At 35.7% G+C, this 19,203-nt stretch overlaps 2 protein-coding genes and 1 pseudogene across 2 annotated transcripts; 2 read left to right on the plus strand and 1 right to left on the minus strand.

The window, feature by feature from the left end:
* The first annotated feature begins 1,164 nt into the window (after nt 1–1,164).
* Nucleotides 1,165–5,915, plus strand: LOC100255412 (replication protein A 70 kDa DNA-binding subunit B). Its single transcript, XM_002283923.5, has 12 exons — nt 1,165–1,406; nt 2,499–2,645; nt 2,741–2,959; nt 3,392–3,569; nt 3,708–3,978; nt 4,071–4,173; nt 4,256–4,380; nt 4,497–4,575; nt 4,653–4,797; nt 4,907–5,067; nt 5,179–5,299; nt 5,496–5,915. Exons 1-12 carry the CDS (start codon nt 1,279–1,281, stop codon nt 5,694–5,696), a joined length of 1,878 nt encoding a protein of 625 aa, XP_002283959.1. The 5' UTR covers nt 1,165–1,278; the 3' UTR covers nt 5,697–5,915.
* An 893-nt stretch (nt 5,916–6,808) lies between these two features.
* On the minus strand, nt 6,809–12,915 carry LOC100260480 (glycerophosphodiester phosphodiesterase GDPD6). The gene is made up of 8 exons (XM_002283909.5): nt 12,541–12,915; nt 10,920–11,098; nt 9,769–9,952; nt 9,444–9,518; nt 9,107–9,216; nt 8,445–8,663; nt 8,029–8,184; nt 6,809–7,221 (listed from the first exon to the last, which is right to left on the minus strand). The coding sequence occupies exons 1-8, from the start codon at nt 12,551–12,553 to the stop codon at nt 6,970–6,972; spliced, it is 1,188 nt and encodes a 395-aa protein (XP_002283945.1). The 5' UTR covers nt 12,554–12,915; the 3' UTR covers nt 6,809–6,969.
* LOC100258704 (pentatricopeptide repeat-containing protein At4g22760-like) lies at nt 12,552–16,938 on the plus strand (annotated as a pseudogene).
* Nucleotides 16,939–19,203: the final 2,265 nt, after the last annotated feature.

Raw genomic sequence — 19,203 nt, forward strand, 5'->3', positions numbered from 1 at the left:
GTAAACCAATTTAAATGTATTTGAAAAATATTAAAATTTTCATATTTATGACCATTAATATTTAATTAATAGATCGATGAGAGAAAAATGATTAAAAAAATAATAATAATAGTTACAAGAGAAAGCCGATGAAATTTTGAGTGTTAACAAAATCATATTAAGTTAACAAAATAATGTACTATTCAATTCCCTATTTATACTATACGGATAAAATAAACCTCAATATTTTAACCATTTGAACAATACACTTATTTTATTTTCTATTTATTGATATTTTTTATTTGGTTTTAACTAGGAGTGCAGCTTAGGTGGGTAGCCCCAACCTAACCTGAATCCAATTTGACATTTGGGTATGATTAGACAATTATTTTCAATATTTGAGTTGGATTGCAATTGAATTTTTTCAATCCAAACTTAATTTGAATTGAGTTTAGATCAAAGTTCAAGCAATTTAAGTTTAACTTGAATTTGATTTAATGTTTTTATAATATTTATAATAAATATTATCCTATATAATAATATTCAATTTTTTTAAATATCAAATTGTATTATATCAAATTTTTAAAATATATAACTTTATATTTATTTTTTTTGTTGGTATCAAATTTTGTTTTATTTACTATTTAAATTTTCATATAAATATATTAAAAAGTATTTTAAAAAAATATTATAAATGAATTTTGAATTATACAATCCAATCAACCTGAACTCAACCCAATTAACCAAAGTCTAACTTAAATAACCCGAATGCAACCCGAGTTTAGAAAAACAAAGTTGGGTTGAGTACCTCAGGTTAAAGTTCGAGTTGAATTAGACTTATATTGATTGTTTCTTAATTTGGATTGGATTTGGATTAGTCAGCATTTTGACCAAATTGCAACTCTAATTTTAACCGTGAACAACTTAATATTTATTCATCAAACCTCTACAAACGGTGAAAGGGTAAATTAGGTAATAAACTAAAAATGATTACCGTCACTGGCGCCAACCGGAAACCGGTTAAACAAGTCAAACCTTCGAAATTACAAAATAAAAAAAAAAATGCCGCCAAAGTACAGGTTTTCAAATGCCGCAATTGCGAAATTTCGCGGGAAAGAAATTTAGAATTTCTGCGCGCCAAAAACCGTCCCTTGTTTCTCCTACAAATCTCAGTGAGAAGAGCGTCTAGACAGAGAAACTGATCCTCAGAGGGCGTTTCAGAGAGAGAGAGAGAGAGAGTGCTCCAGAGCGAGTTTTTAGAGAGAGGTGTGTTCCACAGATTTTTTAGAGAAAAAAACAATGGCGAAATCCATTACCCCAAATGGCATTTCCACTATTCTCTCAAACCCATCTCCGGATTCTTCCACAGAACTCCCAGAAATCATCGTTCAAGTCATAGATCTCACGCCAATCGGAAACAGATATAAGTGAGATTCTTCTCTCTCTTAATATAGGGTTTCATTTTATTTATTTTTTTCTACTCAAATTTCGATGATTTATGATGTTATGGGTATATTTCACGAGATCGGTCATTTCTTGGTTTTGTTTGTTAGTTTTTCTTGTAACCCATTTTTTGAATTCATTTTAATTTCAGTGTTATGTGGTTGTGTTTTCTGATTACCCTGTTTGGCTACTGAAAGCATGAGGGAAAAGAGAAATATGTGATTTGGAAGGAAACCCATTTATGATTGTCAGCTCAAATGACTTTATTATTCCACGTTCTTAATTTTTTTTTTTTTGTTTCGGATTTCTCAGAAGCCAAACATCTGAACAGTGCGATGATTCCTTTTACTTGTCATCATAATTTCAATTACTAAACAGATTTCTGTATTTTATTGTAATTGGGATCGGTGATGGAACAAATTCATTGTTTGGGTACTCCCCGATCTATGTTTCATTAGACCAATTTGATCGGACGTCATGTTCTTATTTCTGATAAATCAATATCCTCCGCGTACATAGCCCCCATTTATGTTATTTTTTTCCCCTCGGACTGTATGATCTTTAAATGGAATAATTTTTGGGGTTTAAACATGCTTCATTTATGCTCCATTTGGTTTGTGATGAACGGCAGGAAAAGGCGAGTAAACTTGAAACTTGGATTTTCATTTACTCGGAAAGATTTGTTGGTTTCAAATGGGCTATTATTATGGGTTTGTAAATGCTCTTGCTGTTGATGCAAAACTTGGATTTCATCAACTATTTTTGTTTAAAAATTATGCTGCCTTTTACTGCAGGCAATTGAATTCAAAATCTTTCTTTGTTTGTGGGTTTGGGTCCTAAAGGACTTCAGTCTGATTCAAAATCCATGGTGCACAAATCAACCCAACATTGGAATTAGAATTGGGATTGGGGTGTCAATTTCCAGTTCCAATATCCAAATTCTAAGCTATCAAACACAACCTTATTTTTTGTTGTTTTTTTGCATGAGTTCTATAAATGCTCTTGTTGGTGATTCAGAATTGCTCCTTTTGCTCTTTGGCTATGATGAATTCATATATTGGCTTATTTGCTTGCAGATTTACAGCAAATGACGGAAAGATGAAGCTCAAAGCAATGTTTCCATCCAGTTTTTCATCTGAGATAAACTCTGGAAATATTCAAAACCTTGGTCTCATTCAAGTTATTGATTACACCCTCAATGACATTCCGAGCAAGCAAGAGAAGTAAGAATTACTTCTAACATGCTTGTTAACAATTTTACATTTTATTGGTGGGTTTTTGAGATTATTATTAATTTAATTTGGATGTTCTGTCTTAGATATTTGATTGTGACAAAATGTGAGGCTGTCTCTCCTGCACTTGAAGTGGAATTCAAGACTGAGGTGAAAAGTGAAGAAACTGGAATCCTGTTAAGGCCAAAACAAGTAGTTGAGATTCAGAGGGAGGTGAAAACGGAAGGAACTGGCATATTTTTGAAGCCAAAGCAAGAAATAGTTGCTAAATCAGCTGCTCAGATAGTAAATGAACAGCATGGAAAGTGAGTATTCTTGTCTGTATTCAGTTTCACTTAAGTGATAGGCTGAAGATGTTCCATTCAGATCTTGGAACTTTATATGTTTCAATTATTTCTTCTGTTTGATTTAAACAGAAGCTGGTTGAAAAAGAGATTCTCTGTTTTTGGTTTCTTGAAAGTGAAACACTCAATCAAGTCGAATATGTGTATTGGGTTTACTTGAGAGGAGTTTCTTGTTTTCTTAGCCAGGAAAAATTAAATATTCAAAATTTGGTTTCTTCTTACTTCAAGATAAGCATTTTAAAAATCAAAATTCACTTGTGGAAAGTTCTTTTAGCCATGTTTTACAGATCAACACTAAAAATTGATGCTATTATTACATTACACTGTTACATATTTATTAATTTTTCTGCTTGTGAGACTTGACCAATGAAGTTCTATCTTTCTCTTACTCAGTATGGCTCCTGCTGCACGAATGGCCATGACAAGAAGGGTTCATCCTCTTGTTTCCTTGAATCCTTACCAAGGCAACTGGACGATAAAAGTCCGGCTTACAAACAAAGGAACCATGCGTACTTATAAGAATGCTAGAGGAGAAGGTTGTGTCTTCAATGTAGAGTTAACAGATGAGGATGTAAGCAGAAAAAGAATCCATTTTCTGAGAATGCTAGATACTTTGTGCTGACTAAATTTGCAATATTTTGTGTGTTTGGGTCATATCTCTACAATTAACATCATAATTGTTTCAGCAAATTGGTTTCTCTTGGTGCAGGGTACACAAATCCAAGCAACAATGTTTAACGAAGCTGCAAGGAAGTTCTATGAAAAGTTCCAACTGGGGAAGGTCTATTACATATCAAAAGGAGCTCTAAAAGTAGCCAACAAGCAGTTTAAAACTGTACAAAATGATTATGAAATGACCCTGAATGAAAATTCAGAGGTTGAGGAGGCCAGTAATGAAGAAACTTTTATCCCTGAAGCAAAATTCAAATTTGTTGAGATTGAAGAGTTGGGTCCTTATGTCAATGGGAAGGAGCTTGTAGGTAAGAACCAGTCTTAGAATCAACAAAGGATTATTTTCCTGTTCACTCGTTCTTTTGTGTAATATGACCCTTGACATCATTATTAATTCCAGATGTTATTGGAGTTGTTCAAAGTGTCTCTCCTACAATGAGCATACGAAGGAAGAGTAACAATGACATTGTTCCTAAGCGTGATATAACTATTGCGGACAAGACGTGAGTGTATATTTCATTTTTTGCACTGGTAACTTTGGTCTAATGTTGCTTCATATTGAACTTATGGACATTTGAATTGTAGGAAGAAGACTGTTGTGGTCTCTTTGTGGAATGATCATGCTACTAATGTAGGGCAGGAATTGTTGGATAATGCTGATAAATTTCCAATTGTTGCAATTAAATCTCTTAAAGTTGGAGACTTCCAAGGTAATTCTCCTTGTTTTCTTGAAGTTTGGTATTAATATGGCAATTAGGCACATTCTCAAAAACTTGAGAATGATAAGAAGTCCTGTTTGTAATGTTCTCTTCATATCTTGTTTTAGGTGTATCACTATCAACATTGAGTAAGAGTATTGTACTGGTAAATCCAGATACACCTGAATCAAAAAAGTTGAGATCCTGGTAAGGAATCATCCAGTGACCTATTACCTTGTTAGTTCTTGTAGTAAGTGTTTCTGACCATATGTTCTTGTGCACAGGTATGATTCTGAAGGTAAAGGAGCTTCAATGGCTTCTATTGGGTCTGATATCAGTCCTTCATCTAAGGGTGGAGTCAAGTCCATGTACTATGACAGGGTTTCCCTTTCTCATGTAACCAGCAACCCATCTTTGGGTGAAGACAAGGTAATAATTACTGTCATTAAAATAACTTAACATGACCAAACTGGTCTTAGCCAAAGTTTTGAGTTAAAACCATATTCAGTTTTGATAATGTGGGCTTGTCTCTGTACAGCCTTCCTTTTTTAGCATCAGGGCATACATAAGCTTCATCAAGCCTGATCAAACAATGTGGTACCGGGCTTGTAAGACATGCAACAAGAAAGTCACAGATGCTATTGGATCTGGGTATTGGTGTGAAGGATGCCAAAAGAATGATGATGAGTGCAGTTTAAGGTGAGGGATTCATGGAATTTGAATCAATAAGAATCCAGCGATAGTAGTTGAAATTCATGAAAGTTGTCCTATGAATGATGTTTTTTTGTTCCATTCTGTTTTGTTTTCCAGGTACATAATGGTAGTGAAAGTTTCAGATGCTAGTGGTGAAGCTTGGCTTTCTCTGTTCAATGAACAAGCAGAGAGAATGTTTGGGTGCTCTGCTGATGAGCTTGATAAGCTGAAATCACAGGTAAACTCTTGGCAATATTGAAATATCTATGAGTTTGTCCAAATCTTAGTTAACTTGAAAGAGTTGCTCATTGATGCATTAATTCATATGTAATTGGTTACTTATTTGGTAGCCTAGTTGGGTTCTATGGAAAAAAAAAAGGATGAACTTCTGGCATTCAAAATCTGATGTTTTAAAAACCCAATTTTCTCTGCAGGAGGGAGAAGAGAACCTATTCCAACAGAAATTGAAGGAAGCTATTTGGGTCCCTCATCTTTTCCGGATTAGTGTTGCACAGCATGAGTACATGAATGAGAAAAGGCAGAGGATAACAGCCAGGGCTGTTGTTCCAGTTGATTTTGCAGCTGAATCCAGATTATTGTTGGAGGAGATATCAAAGATGAAGACTTCACAATAGGCTCCTTGGTTTATTTTGTTCTTTGGATAACGGTAGTTAGGCAGTATGCCTTCAGTTCCCTCTATATCTTAAGACACATCCCATTGAATATAGAGGAAGCTTAATCCTAACTTGGAATGCACATACCATTTTTGTAATATATGTTTTGCAGACATACATGTGGTTTTGTTGCATTGTAGAAAAATCACTTAAAAAGCAGTTTTACGACTTGGGTTTCCATGTGATCGACTTTTGGGCTATTGGGTTAATCACTAACGGTTATTTACCTCTATTTGCAGTCCTGCACCTTAATGCTTCAATTTGATATGGGATTGAATTCTTCATGTTTAATGGCTATGTCCACAATGGTTTGTAGTTCTGCAGTTTATTAAAATTATGATTGAGAAAAGGTTTAGGGTAGCTTCTCAGTTGTGGTGACCAAAAGTAGAGTTCAGTTCATGGTCAAGAAATTCTTCTTCATTTGAGATGGGAGAACACTTCCAAAAGTGGAAGAGAGTGTAGAAAGTTCCCTGAATTATCTCTGTTCTTTCTTTGAGATTAACAAAGATTTCCTCTACCTCTAACAAGCTGCCCAGCTACCTCCTAGGTATCCTTTTCCATGTCAAGAATAGCAACATAAGGCATTGCTTTCATGTTTTGGGTGGAAAAAGAGTCAATAGGGTTTGTTTTGCAAATGCTTTTAAGAATATTTTTTATTTTTTAGAAAAAAAAAAAACATTTGACAATAAAAAATTTGCTTTTTGTTTTCCATTCTTAAAAATAAAAAACATAGTGTTTTTTAGAAAATGTTATTTAATTGTTTTAAAAAATAATTATATAAACATGTAGAATGATAAAAAAAAAAAATTAGATATAAAAATTGTTTTTAAAACATATTCAAAAAGATTAAAAATAAATTTAAAATTAGGTTTTCAATTCTATAAAACATTAGTAATTAGTTTTTAAAATTATTTTTGAAAGCAATTACTAAATAGAGTTATAAAAAGGCAAACCAAAAAACAAACACCGCTTGAGCAAGTATAGATGATGGCAAATCCATCGATACTGCAAAAAGCACTGTTAGAAAATGAGCTGCATCAAAGAAGATCAAGCTTCTAATGAAGACCGGAAACTTAGTTTAAAAGAACAAGCTTCATTTGATCAGATTGGATAGTTTTGAGTACTTGGATAGTGACCAACATACAGCTAGCTAGGCAGAATGTGTGAAATCTATAATTTTATTGGAGAGATTTCTACCCTAAGCTACAGTCTTGAGAAGTTGCATTTTACACAATCATCCCTTCCTGTAGGGAGAGACTAATGTTGCAATCTTATGCAACAATTTAGCAGCATTGCCATCATCATCACCATCATCTTGAGAGAGAGGAGAGGTCCATTCCTGAAAGTTATAGAGGCTGCCAGTGAAATCTGTGAAGAGTCCATCAACTCCTATCTTGTTTATCCAGTAATCATATTCTGCATATGGGTCTTGATGGAAGTTGAAGTGTAAGAACTGGTTCTCATTCCGATAAGTGTATGGGTGTACCTGCCATCACAATTCACAAGTTGGGTTTCTGATGACTTTTGCTGAATGCTTATGAAATACTTGCACATGAAAAAGAGAAATTTGAGATTTCCTAATGAGAAAATTTTGAAAGAAAACTAAAATCAGTAAACCAAAATTTGCACATGATCATGATCAGGACAAATCGAATCCTAGAATTCTTCTAGAGTACACATATCTAGATCTTCAATTTTCTTAAGAAAATAATTACAGAAAAGCACACAAGAAAACAGAAATCTCCAGATGCAATCTTAGACAAACAGAACCATCACCATGGATCAATGTGTTCATAGAGAGCTAAAACCATGTTTAACAGTTGTGAAAAATTAAATAATTAGGGAAAATTAGTGCATCACGGCTGTTTCTTAGCTCAACACCTTCAAACCGGTTCCCCCTCACATGGAGTTTAAGTTCATTCACAGAGGCAACATAAAGTTCAATCTTTAATGGAGGCAAAACATTGGGATTGGGACCATGGATGGCCTATTTTTCTTGGCTCATTTCCTTAGTGAATACTGATATGGTAAACTGTTTTTGGTCACTACATAATATCACACAACTCAGTTGATGGAATGACTCCAAATATCATGTCTATTTAGGCATCCCATCCAAATATCGGTTGACAGTTTGACCATGCATAGCATAGAGTGACACAGAGAAACCTAGATGTATAAATACAACATACAGTGACAAAGAGAGACAGAAGATATGGCATAACCATGATATGTTTCATAAATAGCCTTATTGATAACATCCCACAAATAAGCTTTACACAGAGAAGATACAAACCTGTAAGTCGTGGGCATGTGCTTTGGCAACAAGATCAGTAGGTGTTTGCAAATAATTATCTACCACTGGAACTACTGTATCCTTCCAAGGTCCAATCCCCACCACATACTGCTTAATGAAGCTAAGGTAACTGTCTGAAGTGATTTCCCAATATGACTGCACATTATTGACCATCATTTTAGTCCCTTGGAAACAAACAACTAAAAATTTTACAATGAAGTTGGAATTATATGCACAAAGCAGAAGTTCAAAACGGCAATTTCATATGGGAAATCCATTACTATTAAGATGGTATGATGAAAAGAATTTTAGCATATGAAATATGGTATTTGCAGGAAGTTATCAGAAATATTTTTTTCTACTTATGTTTCAAAGCAAATCTATTCTCCTTAAAAGACTACAGAAAAAGGAGAAACCTGATTGGTGTCCTGAGTCGGTACAGTGACATCATCAATCAAGAAGATTTTAGGCAAGTTCGTCTGGTTCGATATGTAAATAAGTGATGTTGGAGCAAAGGACTGGATAAATACTGGTTGTTTCAGCCAATCTTCTGACATATATGAACCTTTGTATCCATACTTCTTAAGTGTTGCTACAAAATGGTCCTCAAATCTCTTACCATCTGGCCATTTCACCTGTTGAAAGTGAGTGCAGCTTAAAGCATCAGGGAATGTAAAGGAATTGAAAGTATTAGCAGCAGCAGCTTCTAAAGAAGAACAAATCATTTTAAGGTATCTGACAATATTACTCTCCTCCCACATTAGAGTTGCCAATTGATTGTGAAAGTCAGAGAACAATTTCAGCATCCCAGGAGTTACTGTTATTTATTCTATATTTGAATCACGGGCAAAAGTTCTTTCATAAATGAGAGTGAAAAAAATGCCACAACCTCAAATTGGTTGGTGATACTATGGGAATCCTCTGGTGTAGTTTCTGATACATAACCTATATGATAAGTACAAGAAAAATGAAGTCTCTGTTCACTCAAAAAAAAAAATCGCTCTGTTTAGAAGCTAATCATGTTTTAACCCCTCTCCGCAACCATTATCTCCAGCAGCTTACAGGGGGAATTACTTACACGCTGGTTGATAAATACTGGATTTTTAATCTCTGGATATATTCCAACAACTCTGGGTGCATCCAGTGCAATTGAAATGAACTCTTCAAAAGTAATGATAGTGAACTTTCCTGCATAATACACCACAAAGAGGACATGATAAACTACTATGACATTTGCAATTAACGGCTATAGATTCCAAACACAATCAGTCGTAGATTGACTGTGACACTTAACACATGCACACATCCAGCATTGCTTGACAGTGACAAATGAATTACAATCTAATAGACTTGGATTTATCTCTGTAGAAACAGAGCAAATTTGAACTTGAATCGTTTTGTTTCAAAAAACTAACCATTGTATTGTTGATCACGAAACTTGTACCTCTGATTCACCCGCAATGTCTTGAGTTCTTCAAGTGTAAAATCAACTGCATATGATTGAAGTAATTTCCCAACTCAATCAATCAAATCTTTGCAGGAACTCATAGTGCCTGATTATAGAAATATGACAATACTACTAGTTCACACACACACACAAAGGCAGACAAGTTTCAAGGAACTGAATGCTTATGCAATAAAATAGACGAACAGAAAAATCTGATCATCCTGTAAAACAAAAAATAGATTCACTATATCCCAGGCATAGATTGAGGAATTTAAGAGAGGCTAGTTCCAAACCAGAGAACCAGCCAGTGGTGTTGAGCCCTTGAACTTCATAGGTTGTTCTGCGATCTGCAAACTCCTTGTGTTCTGCAATATCAGTGGTATCATCAAGGGTAACATCATGGAAGCATATAAGAGCACCATCCTTAGAGGCTAGGATATCAGTTTCTATGAAGTCTGCACCCTCTTCAATAGCTCTCTGCAAGAAATCATCACTTTCAGAGACATTTGTACAGTTGGAAAATAAGAGGCTGAGCAAGAAGGAATCAAATTTCCAATTTTTCTTTTATCTTTATCATAGAGTACAATGAGTCTTTGTGCAACATAGCTTCTTATAATAGGTATTCTATTCATTATGAAAATTCCATTTAATGGAGGTAAGGATTAAGAATGTATCCAGGAGAACTTTTCAGCAAACTAGGAATTTGACCGTATTACTAGTACATGTTCAATTCTAGGCATGTTGAGTGCACATCCCACACCCACAATTATGTAATCTTGTGTTCACAAAGTCCTGTGTTGTTTTTCTTTATTATTATTAAAGCTATAGCATCTGACCAAGACATGTCAAAGAACAAAATGGGCCACAGCTGCAACATTGATGCAAAAGAACACATCAACAGCTTAGCATGCTGGGAGGAAAAAGAGGGGCTTAGCCAAATGGCCCTATAGGTGATGGAGCTACAGAATGAGTGCAAAAAATGATGAATTGATCTTCATACAAAGCTAAAATCATCAGTTGTAACTTGCTGTCCAAACTATAGCCAGCAACTAGCCAGTGTACATCGTTTTTCTACAGATACTTCACAGTTGATATATTTTGAAGAGTCCACATAATATATAGCCTATAACTTCCCATCCAATTATAGCAACAAATAAAAAAATCGACACAGGTAAAGATAGCTAAAGATAAGGTGAATGAAAGTTGATCTTTTTTTTTTGTGTGTGTATTTTGTCTTTCTGGTATCTCTGAGCTGAGCTGATTCATGGACCTTTTGTTTTGATAATTTAAAGAGAGTAATTGCTTTCTGCTCCTCACCAATTTTTCTTTTTTGTCTATTTTTTATAGGCACTTTCTGCTCCTCATCATCAATGAATGACTTTGCAAATCAAGCATATGAACATATCAATTTGCCAAATTCCCACACTCCACATTGTGCACATACCATGTATGCAGCTGCAGTTTCCTCAGGAAGCTCTCCATTTGAACCTCGATGTGCAACATTATATGGTCGAGAAGTCTGAAGAGGCAATCTATCTCTAGCATCCACCTTGCTGGGGAGTGGATAGAAAGGCCTTGCAGCACATCCAACAATGAGTAACAGAAATACAGAAGGGCCAAACCCTGCCAGGTGTAAATTTCAAATGAATCGATCAATTATCTTTACATGGGAATGAAATATCAATGCTAATTATGAAAATACATAAACATAAGCATAAATGGAAATCTAAAGTCCCTGTCCCGATTTAACCAGTTTACTAAGATTATGCGTAGTTATAAGCGAACAACCTGATGCCATTATAGAAACCATCAGATAGCACAAAATTATTTGACAGGAATTAAAACAAACATTGGAAAATAATCCAAGTACCATCAGCATATGCAAGGCAAACATATCCTGTAAGTTTTGATCCAGGCAGGATCTGTATATAGGTATGAGAAAGTCTCATTTTCTTAATTTTTTTTGTTCCTTTTTTTTTTGGGACAACAGGAAGAACTGAACCTACAACATCAGCTTTACTCCACAGTACAAGTTAATCGTTTTGAACCGTACTGATGCATAAACCAACAAAATGTCTAGCTTCTGCGTGATCACGGAGAAATTCAAAACTAAATGCAGCTGGATGAGGCTTCTCAAGTAATTGACTTAACAACTCTCTTTCCAACATTAATGAGCATTTTGAACAAAAATTTAGGAAATAATAAAAACAACTTGCTTCAAGAAAGAGGTCTTCCATCAACTAGCACTTGCTTTTATGATCTCCTTTTGCAAATCCACTGTATTAAGGGCCATCTCTTGTCACACATAAGTCAATCTTCATCGAAGTATAAACATGATCTCCCAATGACAGGTCTTGCTAGAGCCCGCAACTCCTTGAGGCTGGAGTTAGTCTCAGGTTGGTCCAAAAACTACATAAACAGGCTGGATCTAGGTAAGATTCTGGACTGGGAAACCTAAGTCAACCCTCATTAACAAATATATTATTTTTCCAAAGTATTGACTGGTATCCAATATCAATGCAATTAATGCTACCTGTGCATATATCTGTATATACAAATTAAAAATCAATGCACATAGAATCAAGTGATCCAACAAAACCCAGTCAGTCAATCAATCAATTACTTGCCTATAAATGCATTGGTAGACACACTACAAAACACACATACCAATATCACCATTTTTGACCAAGGAATTTTCCAACTAAAAATGGATTTCCATAGATGTAAAAAAGGCTAAAATCTAATTGAAAAAAAGCAGTTTTGGAACTGTTAACTCATTCCCAGATACTGTACATTGGCATTGGCTATTAATTTGCACAAAACCAGAAAAACCCAACAATCCAGTATAAGACCACAACCAAAAGAGGAAACCAAACAAAACCCAGAAGGGAAACACCAGTATCAGAAGCAAATCAACTTCAATAACAAAACCCAAATACAAAGAACTGCAGGCCCAATTGATGCAAATACAAGAAAAAAATCAACCAACCCAATCATCAAACACACACATAGATTGAAAAAAGAAGAGAGAAATCATTAATCAGGGTTAGCGTTTTGATACTTACAGAAAGAACCCATGATCGTTGCCCCCTCTGTCTCCCCCTCTGTCTCTCTGGACAGGTCTCCTCTTGACTAAAGTTTATTCCTCCTGGCTGTGGCTGAACTCGGTATATATACGAATGGGTTGTCATTGCAGTATGCTGCGCGGAACTATTCAAAGCTGTGGTCCGCCGAGTTCATAGCCTTGGATCTATCTCTGATCCAAGAATATCCCCTTGTAGATTCGCCTTTACTCTCTTTCATGAGAAGGAATGACAGTGGTGCAAGGCCCCTTGATAATGAGGACGTGGGTGATGATGATTGGTTCCACGAAAGTCGTGGGATGACTGGTGGTTGACTTAAACAAGGGCACCGTTAATTTTGTAATTCTATGTATCCAATCGATACGTTAAAAATAGTCGTCACATGGACGACTTGGGGTGTCAGTGCCCATCTCCCTATCTTATCCTTTCTTGAGCACTTTTAGGCGGGTTTATTTTATTTTATTTTATATATATATATATATATATATATATATATATATATATATTTTTTTTTTTTTTAATTATTATTTTTTTTCCCAGTCAAAAAACAGATAGAAATTCTTATTAATTAAAAACAATATAGTTACCACATCATTGGTCCATGGTTTCAGTCACCTTGAGCCAATCTTGGTCCGCCAAATCATCCTCTCTGCCTCAAACTGTTCTGCAACTATCGCTCACTATGTCCATTCAATCCTCCACCATTCCAAGTCTCCAGACTCCTTCTCATGGGCTTGCACAATTCGCTTCTTCACTCAGCATGGCCAATTCAAAGGGGCTTTTGCTCTTTATGTTCAAATGCAGAGGTGGGGACTGTGTCCCACCACATTTGCTCTGTCTTCTGCTCTGAAGGCGTGTGATAGAATTGTGTACAGAATGGGCGTGCTTTCCATTCATGGTCAGGTTCAGAAATTTGGGTTTTGTGGTGGTGGTGACGGGATTTATATGGAGACAGCTCTGGTGGATTTTGACTGCAAACTGGGTGATATGGAGATTTCAAGCAAGATGTTTGATGAAACGGCTGGCATTCGATGTTAGCTGGGTGTCTGAAGTCTGGGGATTTAGCGGTGGCTCAGAGGGTGTTTGATGAGATTCCGCAGAAAGATGTTATTTCGTGGAATTCCATGTTTTCGTGATATGCCAGATCAGGGGATTTGGAGAAGGCGTCATCCTTGTTTCAACAAATGCCCGAGAGGAATTTTGCTTCTTGGAATGCGATGATTAATGGGTATGTGGAGTTTGGGGATCTAGAATCTGCTAGAAGCTTTTTTTGATGCAATGCCGCAGAGAAATAGTGCCTCTTGGATGACCATGATTTCTGGGTACTCGAAATGTGGGGATGTTGATTCTGCGTGTGAACTATTTGATCAGGTCGGTGGGAAGGATCTGCTCTTGTTTAATGCCGTAATAGCTTGCTATGCTCAAAATAGCAAACTGAAGGAGGCTCTTAAGCTATTTAACATGATGCTCCATCCAAATGTAAATGTTCAGCCAGATGAGATGACTTTGGCTAGTGTTATATCTCCATGTTCTCAATTTGGAGACTTCAGATTTGGGCCCTGGATTGAGTCATATATGAGAAGACTTGGAGTTGAAATGGATGGTCGTTTAGGCACTGCTTTACTTGACTTGTATGCTTAGTGTGGAAGCATTGACAAGGCATATGAATTGTTCCATGGTTTGAGGAAGAAGGATTTGGTCGCTTATACTGCAATGATCTTGGGGTGTGGCATGAATGGTAAAGCTATTGATGCAATCAAGCTGTTTGATGAGATGGTAGATGCCCAGATTTGCCCAAATTTAATTATGTTCACAGGGCTATTAACCACCTATAACCATTCTGGTTTGGTTGAAGAAGGCTACCATTGCTTTACCACCATGAAGAAGTATAATCTTGTGCCTTTGGTTGATCATTATGGAATCATGGTTGATCTTTTTGGCAGGGCAGGATGGCTACAAGAAGCACTTGAGCTAATAAAGAGTATGCCTATGCAGCCTCATGCTGGGGTTTGGGGAGCTTTGCTTTTTGCTTGCAGGTTGCATAACAATGCTGATCTTGGGGAGATTGCAGCTCAGCATTTCTTTGAATTGGAGCCTGATACAACTGGTTATTGTTCTCTTCCTTGCAATATTTATGTCTCTGGTGAGAGGTTGGATGATGTCAGGAGATTGAGAAAGATCAGAAAGGAGAAGACATTTTCCAAATACCTGGTTGCAGTTGGATGGAATTCTCTTGACTCCCTTTTAATAAGAAATATGCACTCACAAAACAGTGTGTCTGCTCCATTTTGGGTTCAATAACACTTCAATGACTTCATACTTCTAGTTTTCAGAGAACTATGTTCTCATATCCTACCTTTTGTAGTTTCATAAACTTGGAATTCTACATGACCTGGGTAGTTGGGTTAGAGTCAGATGTAGCTCCATTGTAATGGAATGGAAGCTAAACCTCTGGGAAGAAATGGAAATCTGCAAATTTTCTGATACTGAGGAAGGGATTTTCCTCTCATCCATTGTAAGATTGCTGAATACAATGGTTGCCATCATATACCAGTTAAAGGTAGTAGCAATTCTCTTCCTGCATCACTGTTATCTTTGTTCATTTTCTTGTGAAGCAAGTTGCATGAATACAACATTCATTGCTAACAACTTCATCCCCTTCTTTGCTTAACAATTAAGTAATTTGTTAATAAAAGCACCACAGATCGATGAGATCTTGATATTTGATCCCTAACTTCCCCAATTCTTGTCAGAGTCTTGTGAACTATTCAATTTCTTAATGTTGTTTCTCTTGTTCCATTAATCTCTTCCTCATTCCAATAATTGTCTGTGGGTTGTGCAGAACATAATTGGTAAAGGGGATTTTCAGCAATGATATATGACGTATTTACTGCAAGGTAATGAATCCTGGTACTAGATTGGAATCCTCTGAAACCTCCACATCACACTCCTTGCAGGCATTTCAGTTTTAGTCCATGTCCAAGCTGATAAGACAGAAAGAGACTTTGCTAAGTTCCTTGGAAGCTATTATCTTAAACATCTTGCAGAGCCCAAAACCCTAAGCTTTGGCAGAGTAGGATTGTTCAATTATGGAATGTCCTTGGATATGACAAATGGGGAAGGGGAAGGTCATGCTCCCGCTTTGAGTCATGTGTTCAATGTGCATTAAATGTCTCCTACATCAATAGTGATGATCAACTCACAGATGCTCTTGCAAAACCATGATCATGTACGAGATTTGAGCTACTTTGTTCCAAGATTGGAGTCTATGATTTTGCATGCAAATCTTCTGAGTCAATAACTCTAACCCGTTTCTCTCAGTAATTCACTATTTGATCATAAACATGAACACAAGATATAGCTTCAAAAATTGATTTTTAACATTTAAATGTGTGAAGCAATGTAGGCCAAGAAGATATTTGGCCACTTTGTTGAAAGCATCATTCACAAATTTGAAGTCAATCTTCAATTTTCAATTTTTCTGAAATCACCATGCATGCATTTCTTTATCTATTTTGCTCTGTAAGAAGACAACCATTGGTAAAAAATGTATTCATTTTAGAGGTTCTTCTTTCTCCCATTCTCTTATGAAGTTTTTCACTGTCAACTCTTATGACAAATTTTGATCAAAATCAAATGCTGCAGTCATCAAATTGAGCTGATCTTCAATGAACAATGACTGATTTATGTACAAAAGTATAGGCTATATTTTTGCATTGAAGGTGTTCTATGGAATTCCCCAAAAACCACTCTTTGTCAAAATGCCCATTCATGGGATTACGTCCACAACATGTTAACCTTGGATCATGATTGCTTTACCTCATCCCTGCCTTCTGGGGCATGCCATCTGCAGGCAAACCCCACTTATAACTCCCGATTTGTTTCATTCAATATTGTTTATGGGTATTTGTTTCATAATTTTCATCAAGAACATTATATACAGACTATGGATTGGCATATTTTGCAAGCATTAACATTTCCAGGAGTTGCTATTCACCAGAGGGATCTTGTAATAAAAATTTTTCTTTGTATATTTTACATCTTAGTTGCACAAGATGCAGCTTGCTAGGAATGCACTGTTAGGCGCTCTTCATCTGGTTGATTGTATTTAAGATAGAATTTGCTGTCAATTATTCTCTTCCTGCTTCATGACACAATTCTTATATATTTTCAAATGAACTCTAATCTTAGATAAATCGCATGAAACGCTATCTAATGTACATATTTACAATGCCTTTGTAACAATAGTATGATGTTGGCAAAACTCAAACTTCCAATGAAAACTGAAGCATCAATCAAGATTATACAATATGTGTCCTTTCCGCTCATCAAGGCTGCATTTTCAGCTTTGTAATCAATATGGTGTCATGGTTTCCTTTTCAGAACAGGCTGCAAGCTTATGTCCTTGCTGGATTATGAAGTTGCTTTGATGGGGTTTTGAGGTTGAACTTGCTCAAGTAATCTTCATACACATATATGAAGGAGGACAATAGTACCTTAAAGGAGAGTATATTCACAAGTACATTAGAGGTTTTGCTTTTAGTTTTTTCTATCAATCCTTCACGGTATTAACCTCAACTATGGATACTAATTATTTTGCACCAGAATCTTGTGTAACCATCTGCATATGGCCTATTATAATTTTTGTTCCTATTAGAGAATGGTGTTTGTGGCAAATGATTAGGATGTTTTAATCAGTTTTTGTCTGTTTTTTTTTTTTCAATCCTTGTTTGAAGCTAAAGGGCATTTGGCATTTTGATAAATTGAACTCATTTTTTCCTATGTAGGGAGTACAACATGTTAGGCTCCATGATTGTATTGAATTTGTAATAAACTCGGTTTGAACTGAGAAAATCTCTCAAACATTGACCGAAAAAGCAAACTAAGATGAATAATTAGCCAGGGATTATACAAGAATGGGTCTGATTTCTCTTATCCTTTAGTTTGGTTCTCTGAAATGCCTTATGAAGGAGAACCCAATTGACTAGGTTTTTACGAATTCTGGATGTTCCCAAAAGTTTTTACGAATTCTGGATGTTCCCAAAACTGCATTGCAATAGAAGGGTAAAACAAAGCTTCAGCAATTTCAGAAACAGTTCATTTGAGTAATATGAGGTGAATTCATGACAATGAGCTGAAAGCAAAGTTATTTTGGATTACAAGCAAGATGGACTACGAATTGGCATATGCTTGTTAGTGGTTGAGCTGTATAAACTGAAATGATATTTTGTCTCACACCCTTCTGGCAGCTGGTTCCACTGGCACCCCCTGCTTACCTACCTGAGAAAGAAAGATGGAAATTTTACCTTCTAGATGGTATTTGGTAAGCAAAAACTGTTGTTTTGTTACTTAACAACATAACAGGGACACTATTTGATAAGGATAAATTTCAGATAGGCTAAAGTTGGCATTTTCTCATGACATTACATCACTAATTTCTTGGTCTCTTATCTTATTCATCTGTATGTGTTTGTGCACCATTTCTTGAACTCTATGGTCTTTTGGTGGTGAACTAGAGTGTTGTTGCAGATGATTTTAAATGGTTATTCTGAGCAGTAAATTCCATTCTTTCCACTGTTCTGCAGGGATGATCAGATCATTTTCCAATTTCCATGGACATTGTTGAGTATCTAGTGAGGCCAACTTTTGGGTAAGTTTCTCAGTATATTCCTCAGCAATCAATTGAATACTTTAATGAGCTCTAGTCCCTCTTTCAGCTTGAAGTTTTGGTCGTTGTGAGCTTAATGGCCCCAGACATTGTGGGCCAAAACAAGCCCTCTTTGTTGAAAAGATTTGAAATACTTTAAATGCAAAAAAAAGGACCTAAGATCTCCTATAAAATTGAATGAACCTGTCCCCATCTCAGGTTCACCTTTCCATTTCAACTTCTGCTAGGCAACCGACAACACAGTTTGCTATATAGTCTCTGCAAACTTCATTCTTATAGTAAATTTTGCAGGTGAAATAGTACTATGCCCAACAAGTAGTAGGTGATCCTCGCCCAAACTCACTTTGTATAGGAAAATGTCAAAAAATGTACTAAAAACCATGGCTGAACAGATGCTATATATAGTATAAGTTACCCATCTCTACTCTTTGCTAGTGTAAATTGTGTCCCCTTCATATCTGTTGAAACTTGATGCATGCATTTCACCCAGTTGAACAAAGCATCATTGGCCATATCTTAGTCCCCAAAATTCTTATGCCCTTATGTTCTCTATCATACATGAGGAAATGATGAATTGTTGAACCATTAGGCCCTTAGTAGTATTATTAGGCTATGCCATTTTTCATCGGAGTTTGTCTCATTAGGGATATATTCTTGTTTTTTTGCTTTAGGTAGAAATTGAAAATGAAGATAACATCATTGTTTTTTTAAAAGATAATGTTGATATTATAGAAGTTTCATTAAATATAAAATTGTTTTTTATATAAGTTAAAATAGAGCTTCTATAAGAAGCGATATTTTCCTGATCTATTCAAACATTCTTATCTAATTTCTTATTTTTTATATATAAACAAAAATCGGCTTTTTAATTAACTTAAAGTGAGAAGACAATTAACAAAAACACCCACTAAAGAATGAAAATTTTTGTAAAATTTTCATGTGAATTATGTCTAGGCACTCAAAATCAACTTGATCAG

This window comes from Vitis vinifera, chromosome 17 (assembly GCF_030704535.1).
Source record: "Vitis vinifera cultivar Pinot Noir 40024 chromosome 17, ASM3070453v1".
In the NCBI taxonomy this organism is placed as follows: Eukaryota; Viridiplantae; Streptophyta; class Magnoliopsida; order Vitales; family Vitaceae; genus Vitis; species Vitis vinifera.

What these genes read in the sequence shown, in the direction of transcription:
- LOC100255412 (XM_002283923.5), top strand. Translation starts at nt 1,279, where the DNA reads ATGGCGAAATCCATTACCCCAAATGGCATTTCCACTATTCTCTCAAAC. An exon ending in CCAATCGGAAACAGATATAA is followed by an intron (nt 1,407 to 2,498) that starts GTGAGATTCTTC and finishes ATTTGCTTGCAG; the next exon opens with ATTTACAGCAAATGACGGAA. An exon ending in CATCTTTGGGTGAAGACAAG is followed by an intron (nt 4,798 to 4,906) that starts GTAATAATTACT and finishes GTCTCTGTACAG; the next exon opens with CCTTCCTTTTTTAGCATCAG.
- LOC100260480 (XM_002283909.5), bottom strand. An exon ending in TCGTGATCAACAATACAATG is followed by an intron (nt 9,217 to 9,443) that starts GTTAGTTTTTTG and finishes TGTATTATGCAG; the next exon opens with GAAAGTTCACTATCATTACT. An exon ending in CACATGCCCACGACTTACAG is followed by an intron (nt 7,222 to 8,028) that starts GTTTGTATCTTC and finishes TTGTGATGGCAG; the next exon opens with GTACACCCATACACTTATCG.